The sequence below is a fragment of the Terrapene carolina genome, unplaced genomic scaffold (genome assembly GCF_002925995.2).
Source record: "Terrapene carolina triunguis isolate 2854851 unplaced genomic scaffold, T_m_triunguis-2.0 Scaffold42, whole genome shotgun sequence".
Classification (NCBI taxonomy): domain Eukaryota; kingdom Metazoa; phylum Chordata; order Testudines; family Emydidae; genus Terrapene; species Terrapene triunguis.
In genome coordinates this window covers 5,440,119-5,457,167 of record NW_020664393.1, presented here as the reverse complement: position 1 = coordinate 5,457,167, position 17,049 = coordinate 5,440,119, and the positions used below count along the sequence as shown (strand labels likewise).

The window sequence follows — 17,049 nt, the reverse complement described above, 5'->3', positions numbered from 1 at the left end:
CTCGGGCTGCCGGCCCCAACTGCCGAGCCCTGCTCTCTCTGGGGCTCGGGCTTCCAGCGCTGCATGGGGAGCGCTGGGGTTTGGGCTGCCGGCCCCCCCACTGATGGGGGCAGGGCTCGGGCTGCCGGCCCCAACTGCCCGCTCCCGCTCTCCCTGGGGCTTGGGCGGTCTGCCCTGCGCAGAGCGCTGGGGTTCAGGCTGCCAGCTTCCCTGCTGACCGCCGGGACTTGGGCTGCCGGCCCCGTTCTCCCTGGGGCTCGGGGTGTCTGCCCTGCAACCAGGTCCCACCTGCTATCTCCAATGCCCAGGGTCCTCTGTCCGCCATTAGTGAAATTTTTCTGGCGAACCCCCTGTAACATTCTGCAAACCCCAGTTTGGGAACCACTGCATAACAGGTATATGACCTGTTCTGCAACAGTTTAGTAAAATAACTATTTAAAAAACTAATGTACACAATGCATCCCCACCAACGTGAGATTTGGAAAAATGAGACAGAAAACCTCTTAAAATAAGCTTGCCACTCCATTACTTGTCACTTTGACTCCATGTTTTTCTCCAGAGTTTTTAGGAAAAATAGCAGTGCAAGGGAAGAAGTGTTCAGCTGATAATGTGAATACACCCAGGAATGTTCTCCTGCACAGAATCCAATTCAAGCCCTGTGTCCAGATGTAATTTAGTGCAACCCTCTGCAGATTCTGAAAAGGGAGACAGTTCTTAAAACCCAAAAGTGAAACAGGTTAAAATGCAGCAGTTCTCCATTCTCCCTCCACAGTCACAATCTGTAGGCCACCCAACCAAGAGGTAACAGACACATTGTTTCCTAGTTGCTTGGCCCAGTTCCAGAACCCCACTCTTTAAGCCATCTACCTCACAGTTAATAGTTCCTATTTTTTTTATTCCTGTGCCAGGGCTTCCACACATCTGACAATTCTCCATGTTCCTTGCAACTCTTCTTTCCTAGCCCTCAACGCAGCTTCCCCCTTTCATCTGCAACCCTGCTGAGCAGCTTCTCAGGGGAACCTCTCTCCAGAATCAACCCTCCTTTCCTTGGCTGAACCTTCCTTAACTAACCTGGTTCATCCTCCTTTACTTTAAGGACTTCTGCACAAACCTTATAATCAGCAGGGTTCCCTCGCCCTGGCCATTTTCTCCCACAGCTCTCACCAGTTCTCTCTCTGCCAGCTTTCAACTAGGGCTTTGTCAGGTCTCATACAACTACTGCAAGCTCCCTGCTCCTCCTTCCTACTCTCTTTTCTCAACTGTTGACTGGATCTTTATAGAGGACAGATGCCTTCTATCAGGAGTCATCCAGAGGCCACTAACTAATCATAGATGAACTGGACACATTCCCTCTTAAAGGTGCCAGTCACATTCAGACAATCCCCCATGACTACTTCCTACTAAAGGAATTAATGTAGTTTATGTAAATATTTTTGCAAAGAAAAAATGTGCTTAATAGGCATCTCTTGTTACTGAAGAGAAACAAACACTATTTAACAAATAATTTTCCAGTCATTTTTCTTTTAATTAGAAAATCTATTAACTTGTCCATTTCAACTTTGGCATAGAACGAAGCAGTGAAGATAATAATTCTATAGTCAAATTACAGTGGGAAATTTTATTGGTTCTGATTACCAGAATCCAAATGCTAACACAAAAAAGTCATTGTTATACTTAGCTCTTAGAAATTTTCATCTGTTGATTTCAGAGTGCTTTACACAGGAAGGTAAAGTAAAAATTCAAAGACTTTTGCCAGTTGCAGACATGTTAGAGAGATTTTAATTGTTATAGATTACCTTCCTTGAGATTCTGGGACATTTTTTCATTTTCCACACTCTTGCCAGCCATTTGCCAGCTTCTGTTGAAACCATCTGCTGTCACTACTCCTGTGCTATGCCTAAGAGAGATCTTTCATCTCAGAAATTACTACTACGGCAATTGGCAATGAATTGTGTGTTTAGTCTCCTGAGTCATAAATAAAGGTGTTTTTACAGCATTTAGATAAACGTTGACTTCTTTATGTGGAACTTCCACACTCACTGAAACCACATCTACTCATTGCTATTCACTTATCCAAGATATCCGTGAGATTTTGCAAATAGGATATAGTTTATAATTTCCTGTTTTGGAGTAATTTTAGCATTTTAATGGGTTCAGTTGAGTCCAAATATCTTAATAATTTGATACAATCTGTAAACAAAATAATGAAATATATGTCTAGGGCCTGGGTCTAATGTTATGTATACTGGTTTGACTCTGGTGTAGCTCCATTGACTTCAGTGGTAACTCTTGGTTTAAACTGGTGTAAGTAAGATCAGACCTCTAATATTCAGAGACCGCCCAGTACCACCCTTATGTTGAGTTGTACCTTACCCCACATGCACTGATTTTAATAGTACTACCAGTGGTGTAAGGTCTGACTTAGTGTGACTCAAGAATGGCAGAATTGGGCCAAAGGTAAATAACTGATTGTGATGAATGGATACAATCAATAGCAAATTCATTTATGAAGTAGTGCTAATTGGTGTTCTACTTAATAGGATTATTTATAGTGCAGCCTACAGTAATGTAATCTCTCACTGGACATCCATATTTACACAATAATTTGTATAGCTATATAACGGCATGAAGTTAAATTCCCAAGCCCATTAGTATATTCATGTAAGAATGTGTGTGAACAAGCCATGAACATGTTTAGAATAGAAAAAATATCAAGCTAAAGTTTAGATGTATAAAAATGCTATTTTAGATTAAAAAAAGCCTACAAAATCTATAAAAGGCTGGTCAGAAACATATGCATTTTTACACATTACAGTAGGAAGTGAAATGGGCTGTAATCAAGGCACAAGAACACCACAGTTGTTAATTTTACATTCTACTACAGGCCTTTCATTGTACGTAGATACATCTTCTAGTTTCTGAAGAACTTCTGTACCTTCAATCAGCTGTCTAAAGTAAAGGTGGAAATTATATATACATAAAAAGTCAGTAAAATTATAATTAACTATCTGATCACTACCATAAAGCTCTATAGTTTTAGTAATCTATTTGACCATTTGAGTTCCATGGTATTCATTTTCCAATACAATTTATGTTAAATGTGCATGATTTAACAAAAATGTAGGAACATACATATGTATAAATGATGCATATGGGTAGAGGATCAGAAAAATACACCAGCAATTTGAAGATCAGGAAACACTATAATTTAGTAGTGAATACAACTGTGTTATCTACCTTCAGTGCCTGTCAGTGGTCAGAGCAAGTCAGTTAGAAATCCTGAATTCCTTCTATTAGGCTATAATAACATAACTATAGTTTTCTCAATATGGCTGTCTCTTAAAATAAAGGGTTCATGTCTTATATGTTCTTTTCTTTATAGGATTGTTCTTCACAGCAGACTAACATTCCAGCTGTTTGCTCTGAAAATATCCCAATATTTAGCGTTTTAGGAGATAGAAAAATGCTACACTTTGAGCTATCTGTAGCTGTAATTATTCAAAGCAATATATGTTGCAGCATGTAGACACCTTTCCAGAATTTTGTGGCTACAAGTGTCCATGATATCTACTACTCTTCTTCCATTTCAAGAAGAAAAAGGTCAAGAGGAATATTGTCAGAAATTGTTCTGCATTTAATTAAAATGGTTTAGTCTCTCTCTCTCACACACACACTTTTTGAAGTCTTAGATCAGTTTTCTTCTTAATTAATCTGAATCATGAAACCGATACAACAATTTACAATTCTAAACTGTCCTGAGCTGCAATGTGTAGGGCTCAATCTTATAAAACCCTGTGTTAAGCTGTGTACACACGGGTTTGCTAGCAGTTCATGTAGAGAACTCTGCACCTTATCTTTGGCACAGATATTGGGGATAGGGGGAGGATATGTTAGAAGGTTGTGAATGGATCACTGATGTGGAACGTGTGTCCAGGACAGGCCAATGAGGTGTGCAGTAGCTATTTTAATGTAAAAGTTTCTATTGCTATTGCAGAATGTTGTTGCATACCTGTGGAAGGCCAAGGTGTAAGGAGTGGTGTGCCAATTTATAGCATGGTAACTCCATATAGTGCTGAACTGCCCTCTTTGCTCTTTGTGGCCACTCTTTGCTCTTGCTGGAGTAAGCTCCTAATATGTTTATACATTGGGCAATGTTATAAGAGCAGTGCTTGAAATTTCCTGTGCTTTTAAAGCAGGGAGTCCCTGGTAAGATAACAAGAGACTCCAGTGTACAGTGTAGAAATTAAAGTCAGATGCCACTGATTTAAACACATCCAGTTAGAACTTATTTTAAGTTTGTTTTTTGCATGTTGTATTGGTATGCTTTTTTTTTTTTTTTTTGCTTTTGAAATGCTGTACTCCTCTATGGTGCATTAGACAATAATCACCCTGGCATGAGAGTCTTGTGCCTCCCACACTCCCAGTCCCTTTATGCTAGGAACCGCTAGCTGGGTAAAAGGATCTTAAAAGCCCCAGGGTGAAATCCTGCCTCCACTGAAGTCATTGGGAGTTTTGCCATTGTCTTCAATGGGGCCAGGATTTCATTCCTGGCTCTGGCTGGGGAAGGATTCCCCTGGTGCAAGCAGTGCAGAGGCAGCTATATGCTGCTTTCCCAGGACATCTTTGCAATCTTTGGGAGGCTGTTTTTTCTTAGGCCAGGTCTACATTAGGAGCGCTTTGTCCATATAACTGTACTAGTATGCTGTACTGACAAAGTGCTTTTAGTGTGGATGTAGCTTATACTGGCAAAACTATGCTTTTTCCAGTATAGCTTATTCTAGCCTGCCCGAGTGAAATACATTTTACCAGTAAGAGTGCAGTTTTGCAGGTATATAACTGTCTACACTAGGGATTTTTGCTGGCTCAGCTATGTCAGTCAGCAATAGCACCTCATCACACCTCTGAACAACACAGCTATGATAGCAAAAGTCTACTGTATAGATCTGGACATACACAGGGCCCTAGACCTGCCTTATGTTTTGCCAGGAGCCTCTCTAGCCCCTGGCGTAGCTTCAGACTGGGAGGGTGCAAAAGTGGCTTAAACCCTCCGCCCCGAGCTGTGAGTTCTGTGCTGTGCCTCTCAGAGATGCAGCACAGAATCTCAATCTTGGGCAATGATGTCTTAGATAGCTAGGAGTATTTTTTTAAAAACATTTTAAAATGTCTCTGTAGTATACATACCCAAAAGCCACATATTTTTTATCCATATAGGGAGCTGGCTGTAGTGTAATATAAAACTGTGAACCATTGCTGTGACGTCCTTTGTTGGCCATCCCAAGAATCCCTCTTTTGTTGTGAGGAATGGAAAAGTTTTCATCTAGAAAGTTTACAGTAATAAATGATCATAGATTTAGTTTGCCTCCTTCCACTTTTACTCACTGTTGCAACTGCTACAGCCCCTCCTCTTCTACAACCCCTTTCTCGCCTCTTGCTTCCTTCTCCCTCTCCCCCATTCTTATTACTTTCTTTCCTATTATATACTGTACATTGGGAGCCTTTCAGCAGGTCTCCCTTCAACTTGCCCCCAAGCTACTGATTGGAAATGAAGGGGATTACAGCTTCCTTTGACTCTGGATCACTGGATTCTGCTTCCTAGAAAGAGGTTTAGGAATAATTTTGGGTTATCCTCCTGGAAAAAAACCTTAGTGATAAATATTCAAAATGTAGTTGCTAACATGCTGCAGACTTTTTTAATATTATGACAATTCTGCTATAGCATCTTTTATCTGAGGATCTCAGAGCACTTGAGAAATAAACAGTGTATAGGCTGGTTAGCATTATTCCTATTTTATGGATGAGGAAACTGAGGCACTTAGAAGTGAATGGCCTGATTTTCAGCAGTGCTAAGTACTCATCGTTCTGTGCCATAATGACTTGTCCTGAGTCAGATGGTAAGTCAACAGCAGAACCCAGAACTGCTGACTCCTAGACTCTCATTCTAACCCTCCATATTAATTTCCAGTTGCTAATTTTTAGGGAGCACCAAGTTCTATCATGTTCTGGGAACTATATGATTAAAGGCCAGCTGGGGCTATGGGATGGGATAAAAAGGGAGAGAGTTAGCAGTGGTGACAACACTGGATTTATTGCAGTTTCTTCCCTTGGCATTAGACGGGGTGAGGATGAAAAGAGACACTGGGCTACAATTTTTTTCCCACCTTTGCTCAGTGTTCTGTGCAGCGATCAGAGACAATCCAAAAATCCAGTGCAGCCATTGTCACCACAGAGCTTACTTTCCTCACCAAAGTACACATTACTGCCATGCTTAAACACAATTAACTAAACCACATAAAACAGAAGCTATTTTATCAGAACAGCTTACAATAACTGGCATGTTTATTTACAAGACTCGCTCAGTGCTGTTTGCTGCATACGGAGAGTTAACAAGAGCAAATAAAAAGCAAACTGAAGTCAAAGGAGTTACAGCAGGGATGAGGAGAAGAGCTAAAAGAGCAGAGAGGTAGGCAGCAGCTTATGCAGGGACCTGAAGGCCAGGACAAGTTGCTTAGGACTGTTGTGAAGGGTGAGGGGATTAGTTGAGGAGTAGAACATGGCTGGAGTGGCAGGTAATTTAGATATTTGCAGCAGGATTTCGGAAGGATGACAGGCTATCATGGAGAAGATGGAGAGTTGTTTAGCAAATACACTCATAGCACAAAGAACAGATTTTTAATTGAGGAAGTCTGAGAGGTCCCTGGATTTTCTCCAGAAGCATTCCGTGGTGCAGAAGAGTAATGGATGCAAAGTGTAAGACACATTTTGGAGGTGGGAGAGCCCAAGGAACAGGGTGCAGAAGAGAAAAGAGTTGTTGATGAACGTGAGTCAGCTGAGGAGAGGGAGGCCAGGGAGGGAAAGAAAGAGGGTGGAAAGCCTCAGAGAATGAATGCTGGTGGACAGGAGGTCACAGAAGGAATGTGAGATATGCCTGGGGGATGGGGATGGTGGAGGAATTGATACAGATCTGCAAGCTGAAACATCTCTAAGCCCCTTTGCTGCTTAGGCGGATATATCATATTGTGTAAGCAAGAACCCAAGGAGAGCTCTTCACAAACTCAAAAGGAATGATGGAAATTTGGGCTGAAGATGTGAGTAGGGATTTTATTATTCTTCCATGTTTTGTTATTCTTACTCTATTTGAGGTTTGTTCTCCCAAACTAATTAATAAAAATGGCAATTAAATTCTAAATGAAACAGTTGCTCCTATGCTGCTGCTTGTGAATTGCAGTAATGACTTCAGCAGTGTAATTTTGGATTAGGCTTCTTTGTTTTAAAAAAAACAATACTTCAGTCCAAGTGGTTTTCTGTAATTACCTCAGTACTTTGCGCTAATTTCAGGGAAATGTAGAAACATCCCATTCATTTCACAGAATATTGAAGTGAATGGATGTTTGTCAACTGTGGACATTCATAGAATCTTAGCATCTGTGAGTGGCATCTGTCACTGTTCTCAGACAGCAAAAATATCTATGTAAATAGTTTGGTGGAAAAAACAGTAGGAAAGCCATATAATCATCACATTAAAATTCCATATCTGAGGGAGCACCTTTATAAAGGACTGAAAAGAATTATCTTTTAATTTTAAAAAAGAGGGTTCAATATGGACAATCTTCTCTTTTGAAGAATCAGTATTTGTGGTGTGTGAAAGAGGGTAATAAAATTCCTTTTAGGGACAATTATAAGGTTGACAGAACTCAAATTAAGTCTATTTTAAAATTAAATTACTTTCCTAATCCTATAATATCTACTGCTGCCTCAAACAGAATTACAAGAGTGATAAAAGACAAGCTTCTCTCCAAGATAACAAATGACAGGTACTGGGTTTGTCTGGAGGAACACACACAGAGTTGCAAGTCACTAAATCCTCTAATTCTAATCCTGACTCTGCCAATGTCTTGCTGTGTGGCCTTGGGCTAGTCACTTTTCCTCTCTTAGTTTTCCCTATCTGTAAAATGGAGAACACACTACTTACCTCACATGGATGTTGTGAGGATTAACATTGGAACAGCATGTTGTATATGTAAAGCACTATAAAATATTAAGGACTAGAGTTGCATTTATGCCACAGTCCTGCACAGAGTGGTGTGGAGCTACACCAGTCCAGGAGGAGCAACGGCAGAGGTTGTGCCTCAGGCACACACTCTCCCAGCTGGGGCTGCCCAGTGCACACTGCTGTTTGTTTTAGGATTGCCCAGATTGTTCCTGCCAGCAGGAAAGCCCACAGTTTCCAGAACAGCTCTGGAGCAGGTGCATTGAAAGAGAACATATAAAGAATAGCAGATGCACAGCTGGTAGTGTTCCAGTACCGTCTGTATTAGTTATCTATGCAGTGTGGGTGGGGAAGAGGAATTGGATGAAGATTTCTAGCACGTTATTAAAATGTCTTGGTTTCCATTGATTTATCTTATAGACCTGATGGATGGTTTCCCCAGGAAACAGGTTACTTTCTTGCTGAGAATCCTGTGTTCTGAGGATCTGTGCTTCACACTACTCCAGATACATGCGATGTTGGAAGGAGGACAGGCCACTCTCCGACTTTCTCTTGCCCAATTTTTGGTAGGCAATATGCAGTGCTGCCTGAGGGAAAGTGACAGGGACTCTGAGAAAAGTTTGCAGGCTTTGTGGGAATCACTTGTTTAATTTTCAATGACTTGAAAGTTCCTGTAAACTTTCCTCCATGTCTATGCTACTTTCCAGCAAGGCAGCACCGTGGCAATAATTCATATGTTCCTAAAAACAGTCCAATTACCTGGATATAGTTTAAATGCAAACTTTGGCCCTTTTGCTTTGTCCTGCAGTCTCAAGGTGCGAATCACTTCTTATTGTCACTGAAAACTTAACTGTCTTTGAAAATAAAGACTGCAGTTACACTTGGTGGGTGAGGTAATATCTTTTATTGGATCGACTTCAAGAAAAGCGTTGTGTGGCTCGAAAGCTTGTCTTTCTCACTAAGGGTACGTCTTCACTACCCGCCGGACCGGCGGGTAGCAATCGATCTATCGGGGCTCGATTTATCGCGTCTCGATTTAGATGCGATAAATCAATCCCCAAACGTGCTCCCCGTCGACTCCGGAACTCCACCAGGGCAAGAGGCGGAAGCGGAGTCGACGGGGGAGCCGTGGCCATCGATCCCGCGCCGTGAGGACGGGAGGTAAGTCGATCCAAGATACGGCAACTTCAGCTATGCTATTCTCGTAGCTGAAGTTGCGTATCTTAGATCGATCCCCCCCACAGCGTAGACCAGCCCTAACAGAAGTTTGTCCAATAAAAGCTATTACCTCACCCACCTTGTCTCTCTAATATCGTGGGACCAACACGGCTACAACTACACTGCATGCAGTTACACTTGGCAGTTCTGAACTGTAGGCAGATGGCCAGTTTGCTGAAATGTGACATAATTTACAAACACTGGCAGTAAGGACGCTTTATGTAAGAGAATATAGACTAGTTCCCAGCTGGCTTTAACGGTCATAAAATATCTTTATGGCTAATTGTTAATCTAAACAGACCCTTCCCCCTTTAAATTGCTGCTTTGACTGTTTATTTGAGTTGTTCTTCTTAAATATTGCTCTGCCATTGACAATTTTATTAGTCTTATGATTATAGGGGTTTGCACCTTTGGTTTGATGTTATGATATGTAGCTCCTGTTCAGTAATTCTAGATTCTCACAGTTAGAGTTGAGAGACTAAGGGTCTGGCTCTGATCTCACTCTGGTGTAAATTAGGGGTAACTCCATAAAGTCAGTGAAGTAACAATGCTGTATAAATGAGATCAAAATCTGGTCCTAAGACTCTAAAGCTGCCTGATTCCAGTTTTCTCAGAGTGAAAAACAAGAAACTTCCATTAATTTCAGCATATTTAAACCATCCCAGTATAATGATGTGACACAGAGGCCCATTGGTGCCAGCTGGCAAAGGTTTTGCTCTTCTGTAACAGCAACTCCTAGCAGGCTTGACACTATACGTAGCGCACCTCTTTCATAATATTTATCCATGAAGAAAATCATGTGAGGTCTTAAATGAAAGTCAGTGCCCCACTGGTTATGTACATATACTATTTAAAAAGTTATGTATGTATACTAAAAATATGTTCCTAAAGTCTGTATTAAGGGAGAGTAGACAAACAGGTTTCTGCCAGACAAAGAATGTTCATTCACCTGTCTCTGTTGGTCCGCAGGTAAAGTAAGCATTGTAAATAACAGTGGGGAGTCATTTACATACAAAGTCAACAGGAGGATATGAAATCAATAGAAAAAACAAGAGACAGGGGTTCTATTGTCACTGAAGACAGACCAAGAACTTTGGGATATAAGCAGAAGTCAAGGAGAAACCCCTTTATCCTGCACCATGGAAGTAAACAGAGAGTGCATTTACATTCATAAAAATGGGATCTCAATCAGCCTTGGTAGGAAATACTATAAAAGCCTTTGGGTGAGATAAGACTGCTTTAGACAGGAGGTTAGCCTGTTAAGTTTAGTCTCTAAAAAGCATATACTTATTTTGTTTTATATGTAATCCTTCTATATCCATTATTCTTAATCACTATCTCTTATATCTTGGTCTTTGATAATAAATTTATGATTGTTTTCGCTATAAACTTATCTTAGTGCTGTGGTATTGCACAAAGAGCTGATCCTGAGCTGAATTGTGGAAGCTGGTGTGTATAGTGTTCCATTGGGGACAGCAGGCACAGTATTACTGTTAGTGTTCAGTCAATAAGGGGCTGAACACTAGAGGGAAATGCTTCAAAGGGCTTGGGGACTGGGGTGCATCTATTGGTTACAGTTGTCAAGGAAAGTAAGGGCAGGCAGAGCCCTGAGGAGATTGTTTGGGTGGCTAACAGGCTGATGATGTCAAGGAGCTGACACCCAGTTAATCACCAGAAAGTCTTTCTACTGCTGGAGGCAGGGGGGTAACAAGGTTTTTCACAGTCCTGGCCATTCTGAGAATCATCACAAATGAATATGTGGTATCAGTGGAAGCACAGAACCCACACTTAACATTTACCCATTATAGTGCTTCAAATTTTCAAAGCCCTTTTACAAGCATGAATGTTCATAACATTCCTGTCAGGTAGGTTAAGTGTTATCCTTATTTTACAGTTGGAGAAAATGGACACAGACAGGTGAAGCTGAAAAATCACATAGTGAGTCAGTGGCAGAGCCAGGATTACCAGTCAGAAAATCAACCCACTAAAGCAGTTTGCCAGGAGAACTATGTTAATAACAATTAGAGAATAATCCTGACTGATACGAGAAAGTCTGAAACCGCTGTTGAGATGTAAGTGATGAAAATGAAAGAAAAAAAAAAACTAACTAAACCTGAGAACACTTCAGTGAAAATCCAATTATTTACCTGAAGTTTGACTTATGCATGGTAAGATAAGGAAATTTAAATATACCTTCAAAAGTGGGTCCATAAATTGACTCACCACCATCTCCTCTTCCAGCTGTTATGTCTGTATGTGATTAGACAAAAGTGACAGAATACAAATGTTCACCACTGGCATTAACTGGCACTTTCAACAGAGGTTAAGGACATGGGTCCCAGTCCTGCAACTGAGAACAGGCAGGTGGACTGCTGCACCTGTATGGAGTCTGGTTTGAATTCAATGGTCTCCACACAGGTGCAACAGTCTGCCTGCATGCTATCAACTGCAGCATTGGGGCCTTACTGGAATTGCAGAATGAATTAATCTCTCACTCCAAGAGGTGGTGTCTCCAGAAATAACTACTCCATATATACAATAAGAAACATTATATATATATATATATACATACACATACCTTCTTGCTGCTATGCTAATACAAGTACCTGCGCACCTAGTTTCCAATGTTTAGTAACATACTTCAAGAGTGCTGCTGGACTGAGGTACTAGTCTTAAGGAACAGATTTCAGTATATGAAAATGTGCCACAGTGAATACGCCCTGTATCCATAAATAATTACCTGTGCTTAGAACAAGGGATGATGAAAATAAGGATCTGATAATATAACAAGTCAGGGCCAGTAAGCCTTTAGTAAACTCCCAGCCATTACGCAAAGCTGACAAGTATAGGAAACACAAAAACACAATTGAAAAGAGTTTGAAAAACAAAAAACAAACAGTTTGTGTTAGTTTATTTAAAAACTCTTCTATATGCCAGTCAGGTAAAAGGAAATCCTCCTCAGAAGTAAGCCAATTATTTTAAGTTGCTCTTCTGGACCTCAGATGTATTTCTATTAGTTACTTGGGAAAAGCAAAAAGGATGTCTTGGAAATATGATCTTAAAACGGCATTAAGTAAACAATGTTTGGAGTAGGAAGGAAACAGGGAAGAGATGCAGGGAGGTGAGAGAAGAGAAGCTGAGAGGAAGAAATGAAGGAAATCCCTTCAAACACACCTAACTATGTTTACTTTTACTGAAATGCTCTGTTTTCTTGGCTTACTCATCATTTACTAAGCTATTTCCTAGATTCATAATGACACTTTTCATGCACAACCCCAATGTTCAAATATGCTCCATGTCACCAAAACCTTTGGATATCTATGACTGGTTAAATACTCCTGTAAAGTAACATCTATACAAAACACATAGGATGTTTCTTACGGATTTTCTCAGTGTTTAAGTGTTTCCAGCTAATTTCCTAATTTCTTGCCAAAGAGGCTTGTGAAAAAACTTTTGGCTAATTAAAAAAATAATAATACGGACTATTGATTTCTTATCCATGTTTTGCCTATAATTAGGGAACAAGATCACCAAGAGAGAAGACACTGCTTTTTGTTGTATATACACCTCAGTTAAAACCTTGTCCATCACAAATTGGTTACATCTCTAAGTTCAGCGTTATTTTGTTGGACAAAATCTACTTTTCATGCTGATTATTCTATCCAAAATCTGAATTACACCAGATGTATAGAAGACGTTTTTAAACCCACCTCCTCCTTGTATCCAGCCATTTTTTACTAATCGATGAAAAACTGACTCTTTATAAGTAAGCTCCAGACCACTGCGAGAGGTCCCTGCTTCTCCTGTACACAAAGAGCGAAAATTCTCACAGGTTTTGGGGCACATATCAGAATAGAGCTGCAAAATGAAGGGAAGTAAGTTTGTAAATAACTTCAAAAGGTCAGATCCTGCAGCCCTTTCTCTTGAGATAAGGGCTGCAAGACAGGGCCTCATGTTTGCTCTTTTCTTCTGTATCTTACCTCAAATAACAAGGTGCCTGTGGGCTGCTCCTGAATAGCTATGTCCAAGTACACAAACACATGCTGTTTAAATCAGGAAAAATCCAGTTTAAAAAAAAAAAAAAAAAAAAAAGTCAAATATCTTCTAAGTGTTCACTATTATGATGAAAGACAGTTTAGCTGCTCAGTAAAATGTTCTCAGGCTTCTTTTTATAATGAACCCATAATTAGGTATCAAAACAGCTTTTAGAAATAATAAAATATTAGCTATATAATCTAGTATTTTGTTGAAACAAAAAATATTCAGTAAGTTTCAGGTCATTCTTGGACAAAAAACACCATTATATTGCACTAGGAGACATCAGGCTGGGCCCATTTCATCACTGGTGTAAGCCGGTGCAGGTTCACTGAAGCCCATGTAAGATCACAACCAATTAATCCATAGTAACACTGACTGCTATACCAAATGGAATCATTTTGCTGGATGGCTAAATCACTGGTCAGATATAAGGAGGTAAATAATTAAATTCCAGTCAGCAAGAAGCCAACTTAATAATTCAGCATTTTTTTTAGGATAAATTGATCTCTGATAGGAAAAAGACTTTTAAAAATTATATGACAACTGAATTAGATTTTCCAGAAACATTCACAAAAATTAACCCATTAATCAATCATCATAGTGTTTCGAAAAGGATCGAAAAGTTCAGCTGCTTATCTGAAGCTTATCTGGACATCCTGGGAGAAACCATGGCCCCGCTGAAGTCAGTTTTTGCCACTGACTTTGATGGAGCCAGGATTTCACCCCCTGAGGGTATGTCTACACAGCAGCTGGAAGCAAGCCTCCCAGCTCAGATAGACAGACACACTAGTGGGGCTTGAATTAGTTCACTAAAAATAGAAGTATTTACACTCAGGCATATCAGGTTGGAGTTGGGTGGACTTGAGAGCCCAAGCACCAGCCTGAGCTGCAACATCCATACTCCTATTTTTAGCCTGCTAGCTTAAGCCCTGCTAGGATGAGTCTGTCTACCCAGAGTGGGAGGCTTGCTCCCAGCTGCAGCGTAGACATATTCTGGAAATCTCAAGAGAATAGGTTTAGGGTCGGCTCTAGGATTTTTGCCGCCCACAGCAAAAACACTTTTGGCCACCCCCCCCCCCTGTTTTTTAATTACCCCACCCCGGCCCCGCCTCAACTCCGCCCCTTCCCCAAATCCCCAGCCCTGCCTCCTCCCCCCAGGCTCTCAAGCCTAAGAGGGAGGGAGGGGGAGAAGCGGCGCCCGCGCCGTGGCCACTCGGAGTCTCCCCCTCCCTCCCAGGCTGCTCAAGCCTGGGAGGGAGGGGGGAGCAGCGGCGCGTGAAACAGCTGTTTCGCGCGCTGCGGCCACTCGGGATCTCCCCCTCCCTCCCAGGTTTGAGAGCCTGGGAGGGAGGACGAGTAGCGGTGCGCGAGCGACAGCAGCAGCGGAGGTGAGCTAGGGCGGCCAGGGCACATTTTTAGGGGCGGCATTCTGGCGCCGGCCATGCCGCCCCTAAAAATGTGCCACCCCAAGCACCAGCTTGTTTTGCTGGTGCCTAGAGCCGGCCCTGAATAGGTTTACTCATGAGATTCGTAGCACTGTTGATTTTGGTCCTAGCTAAAATTTCACAAGAGCATTTGTTTCTTTGGCATTTGAGCAGTTTTCATTCCAGTTCTGACCAGAAACAACTTAGCTCTATTCTGTCTATATTCCCTGGCTGCTGAGAGAGAGGGGACATTCTCTCCTTCCTCTTCCTCCTCACTGCCAGTAGGAGGTGGCTTTCCACAATTTCCCTCCCCTCTTGGATGCTAGGAGAAACAAAATCTCCCACCTCCTTTCTCCATTCCCTGGGTATGGAGACAACTCTTCTTCTTTTCCATAACTCTAGTGGGATTCCAGTGATTATTTCTCTTTGCTGTACCTTCCATGTGGTGGTGGGAGGGAGGAGAGGATCTAGGCACTACAGTGCAGTTGTCTCCTTTCATTTCTTGTTGGGCTTGCCATTTTGCCCAGTAAGCATGAGGTAGGGCAGGGAGCACTCGGATTAGTCTTCTGGTCAAGATAACTAGTCAGTGTATTTCACCAAAAGTCCTTTAGTATGACAGCGGCATGAACTTCATTGTAAGTCTATGGTCTTAGACATTGAGAGTGCAAATCAAGAAGTCAAAAACTGGGTGGCAACCATACTGCAAATTTATATGGATGGATCTATGAAGTCATGTCTAGAAAGTATCAATCCCTCCTATCCCCTCTCCAAGACCCCACTACCCACCAAATCGCAAGCAAACAAGCAACCCATTGATAAGTCACATCAAATAATTACAGTTAGATAGCATATAGCTGGTAACAGACCCTACAATTTCCTATTAGAAACCAGTGTAACCTGCCTTGGTGTTTTGCATATGTTTGGTGCAAAAATCCTCAGTAATAGCTTGGTAAAGTGCCACAGGTTTAAAATCTTGGTAGTTCCACTTGTCATAAGCCCACTTGAGCAGTTCTTGTTCACTTCCCAGCAGTTGGCCATCAATAAAACACATCACGCGGGAGGGATACTCCCAGGTTTCACCTTTCAGTTCCTGAATTTAGAAGAAAAAATGAAAACCTGCAGGAATTACACTTTGGATTTAGTACAGAAGCAGTCAGTAATACATACTCAGATTCCATGCTGATGAATGTGGTATAAATACCTAGTTAGATGGATTTTTTTTGTTCATTTTTACTTGTTAGGTGTTTATGCTTTCCCTTCCCAAACTCCAGCCCCCCTAAGACCACCACCATGAAAAATAAAACATAGGAATCATACAACTATATTTTGCAACTTCTTCTGAAATCAAGAATAAATGTCCAAAAGTTATAGAAGGCTTTCCAAAATCCGGTTATAACAGAACATGATCATAAAAACAATTATTCTGGTTCCACTTTTGGGTCAGCTTGGAGGTTTGCTTTGGCAAAACCCATTCACCAAACTAGGTGTAACCTCTATAGTTATCTATAATTAATCAAGGATTCCCCAAGGGAAGCAAGGGCTCTAAACCACATTTCAGCACACTCATATGTAATTGTTGAGTCTTGTAATTATACTGATTTTTTTATGAGATTTTTCCCACCATTGCTATACCACTTATGCAATTTCATCAGTGCAAGTAACGGTGGGAGAACTAGTATTCAGCAACTTCTGAAATTTTTAACAGAGCAACTCTAGACAACAGGGAGTAAAAACACTGGTAGCTAGTCCACTCTAATACTTCCCCATTATCTGCTCCAGTGCCACAGCAATGATGGGAGATATATTCAGATATACTAAGAAAACTCAGCATAGACATGGCCTAGGGTGGGCTTGTCTACTTTGTGAATTAGCATGCAGCAAGCCAGGGTATGAATCTATAGTGCACCAGCTTGCCATGCAGTGACTTGACATAGGGGCACTGCTACTATGCAGTGCTGGTGGCAGTGGCCGCATGGCAAGTTTGTGCACAGGACATTCATGTCCTGGCTTGCCGTTCATTAACTCATCAAATGAGACAAAGGGCTTGCCTACATGAACAATGATGCAATATAGCAACATATATAACCGAAAAATCATAAAACAAGAAATTAAGAGCCAATGCTGCTCTCGAATCTATGTCTGCAATTTGTATTGATTTTAATGGACCCAAGGCTCTTGTACCACGCACATCACTAGCATATCTAAGACTCTAAATAGATTAGACTGGAACAGAGGTTGCCCCTATGTTTGTTGACCTTAGTTGCAATTTTGGCAACTGTAATGATTGAGACATTTTTGTTGGCCATTGGAACAAGCATCTTTATGGTAGATATATGTAAGGACCCTATTAGGCAAGTCCAATTTTTCATTTTTTTTTTTTTT

General features: G+C 41.2%; 1 protein-coding gene across 1 annotated transcript in view; it reads right to left on the bottom strand.

Moving 5' to 3' along the window:
• Positions 1-1,519: 1,519 nt before the first annotated feature.
• Positions 1,520-17,049, bottom strand: part of PPIL6 (peptidylprolyl isomerase like 6) — a 19,993-nt gene continuing 4,463 nt past the window's right edge. Inside the window, exons 3-8 of the mRNA XM_024194289.2 lie at positions 15,569-15,757; positions 13,186-13,248; positions 12,916-13,063; positions 11,399-11,455; positions 5,182-5,317; positions 1,520-2,949 (exon numbers count right to left, since the gene is read on the bottom strand). Of these exons, the coding sequence (XP_024050057.1) occupies positions 2,838-2,949; positions 5,182-5,317; positions 11,399-11,455; positions 12,916-13,063; positions 13,186-13,248; positions 15,569-15,757 (705 nt within the window). The 3' untranslated portion in view covers positions 1,520-2,837. The remainder of the gene's footprint in view (positions 2,950-5,181; positions 5,318-11,398; positions 11,456-12,915; positions 13,064-13,185; positions 13,249-15,568; positions 15,758-17,049) is intronic.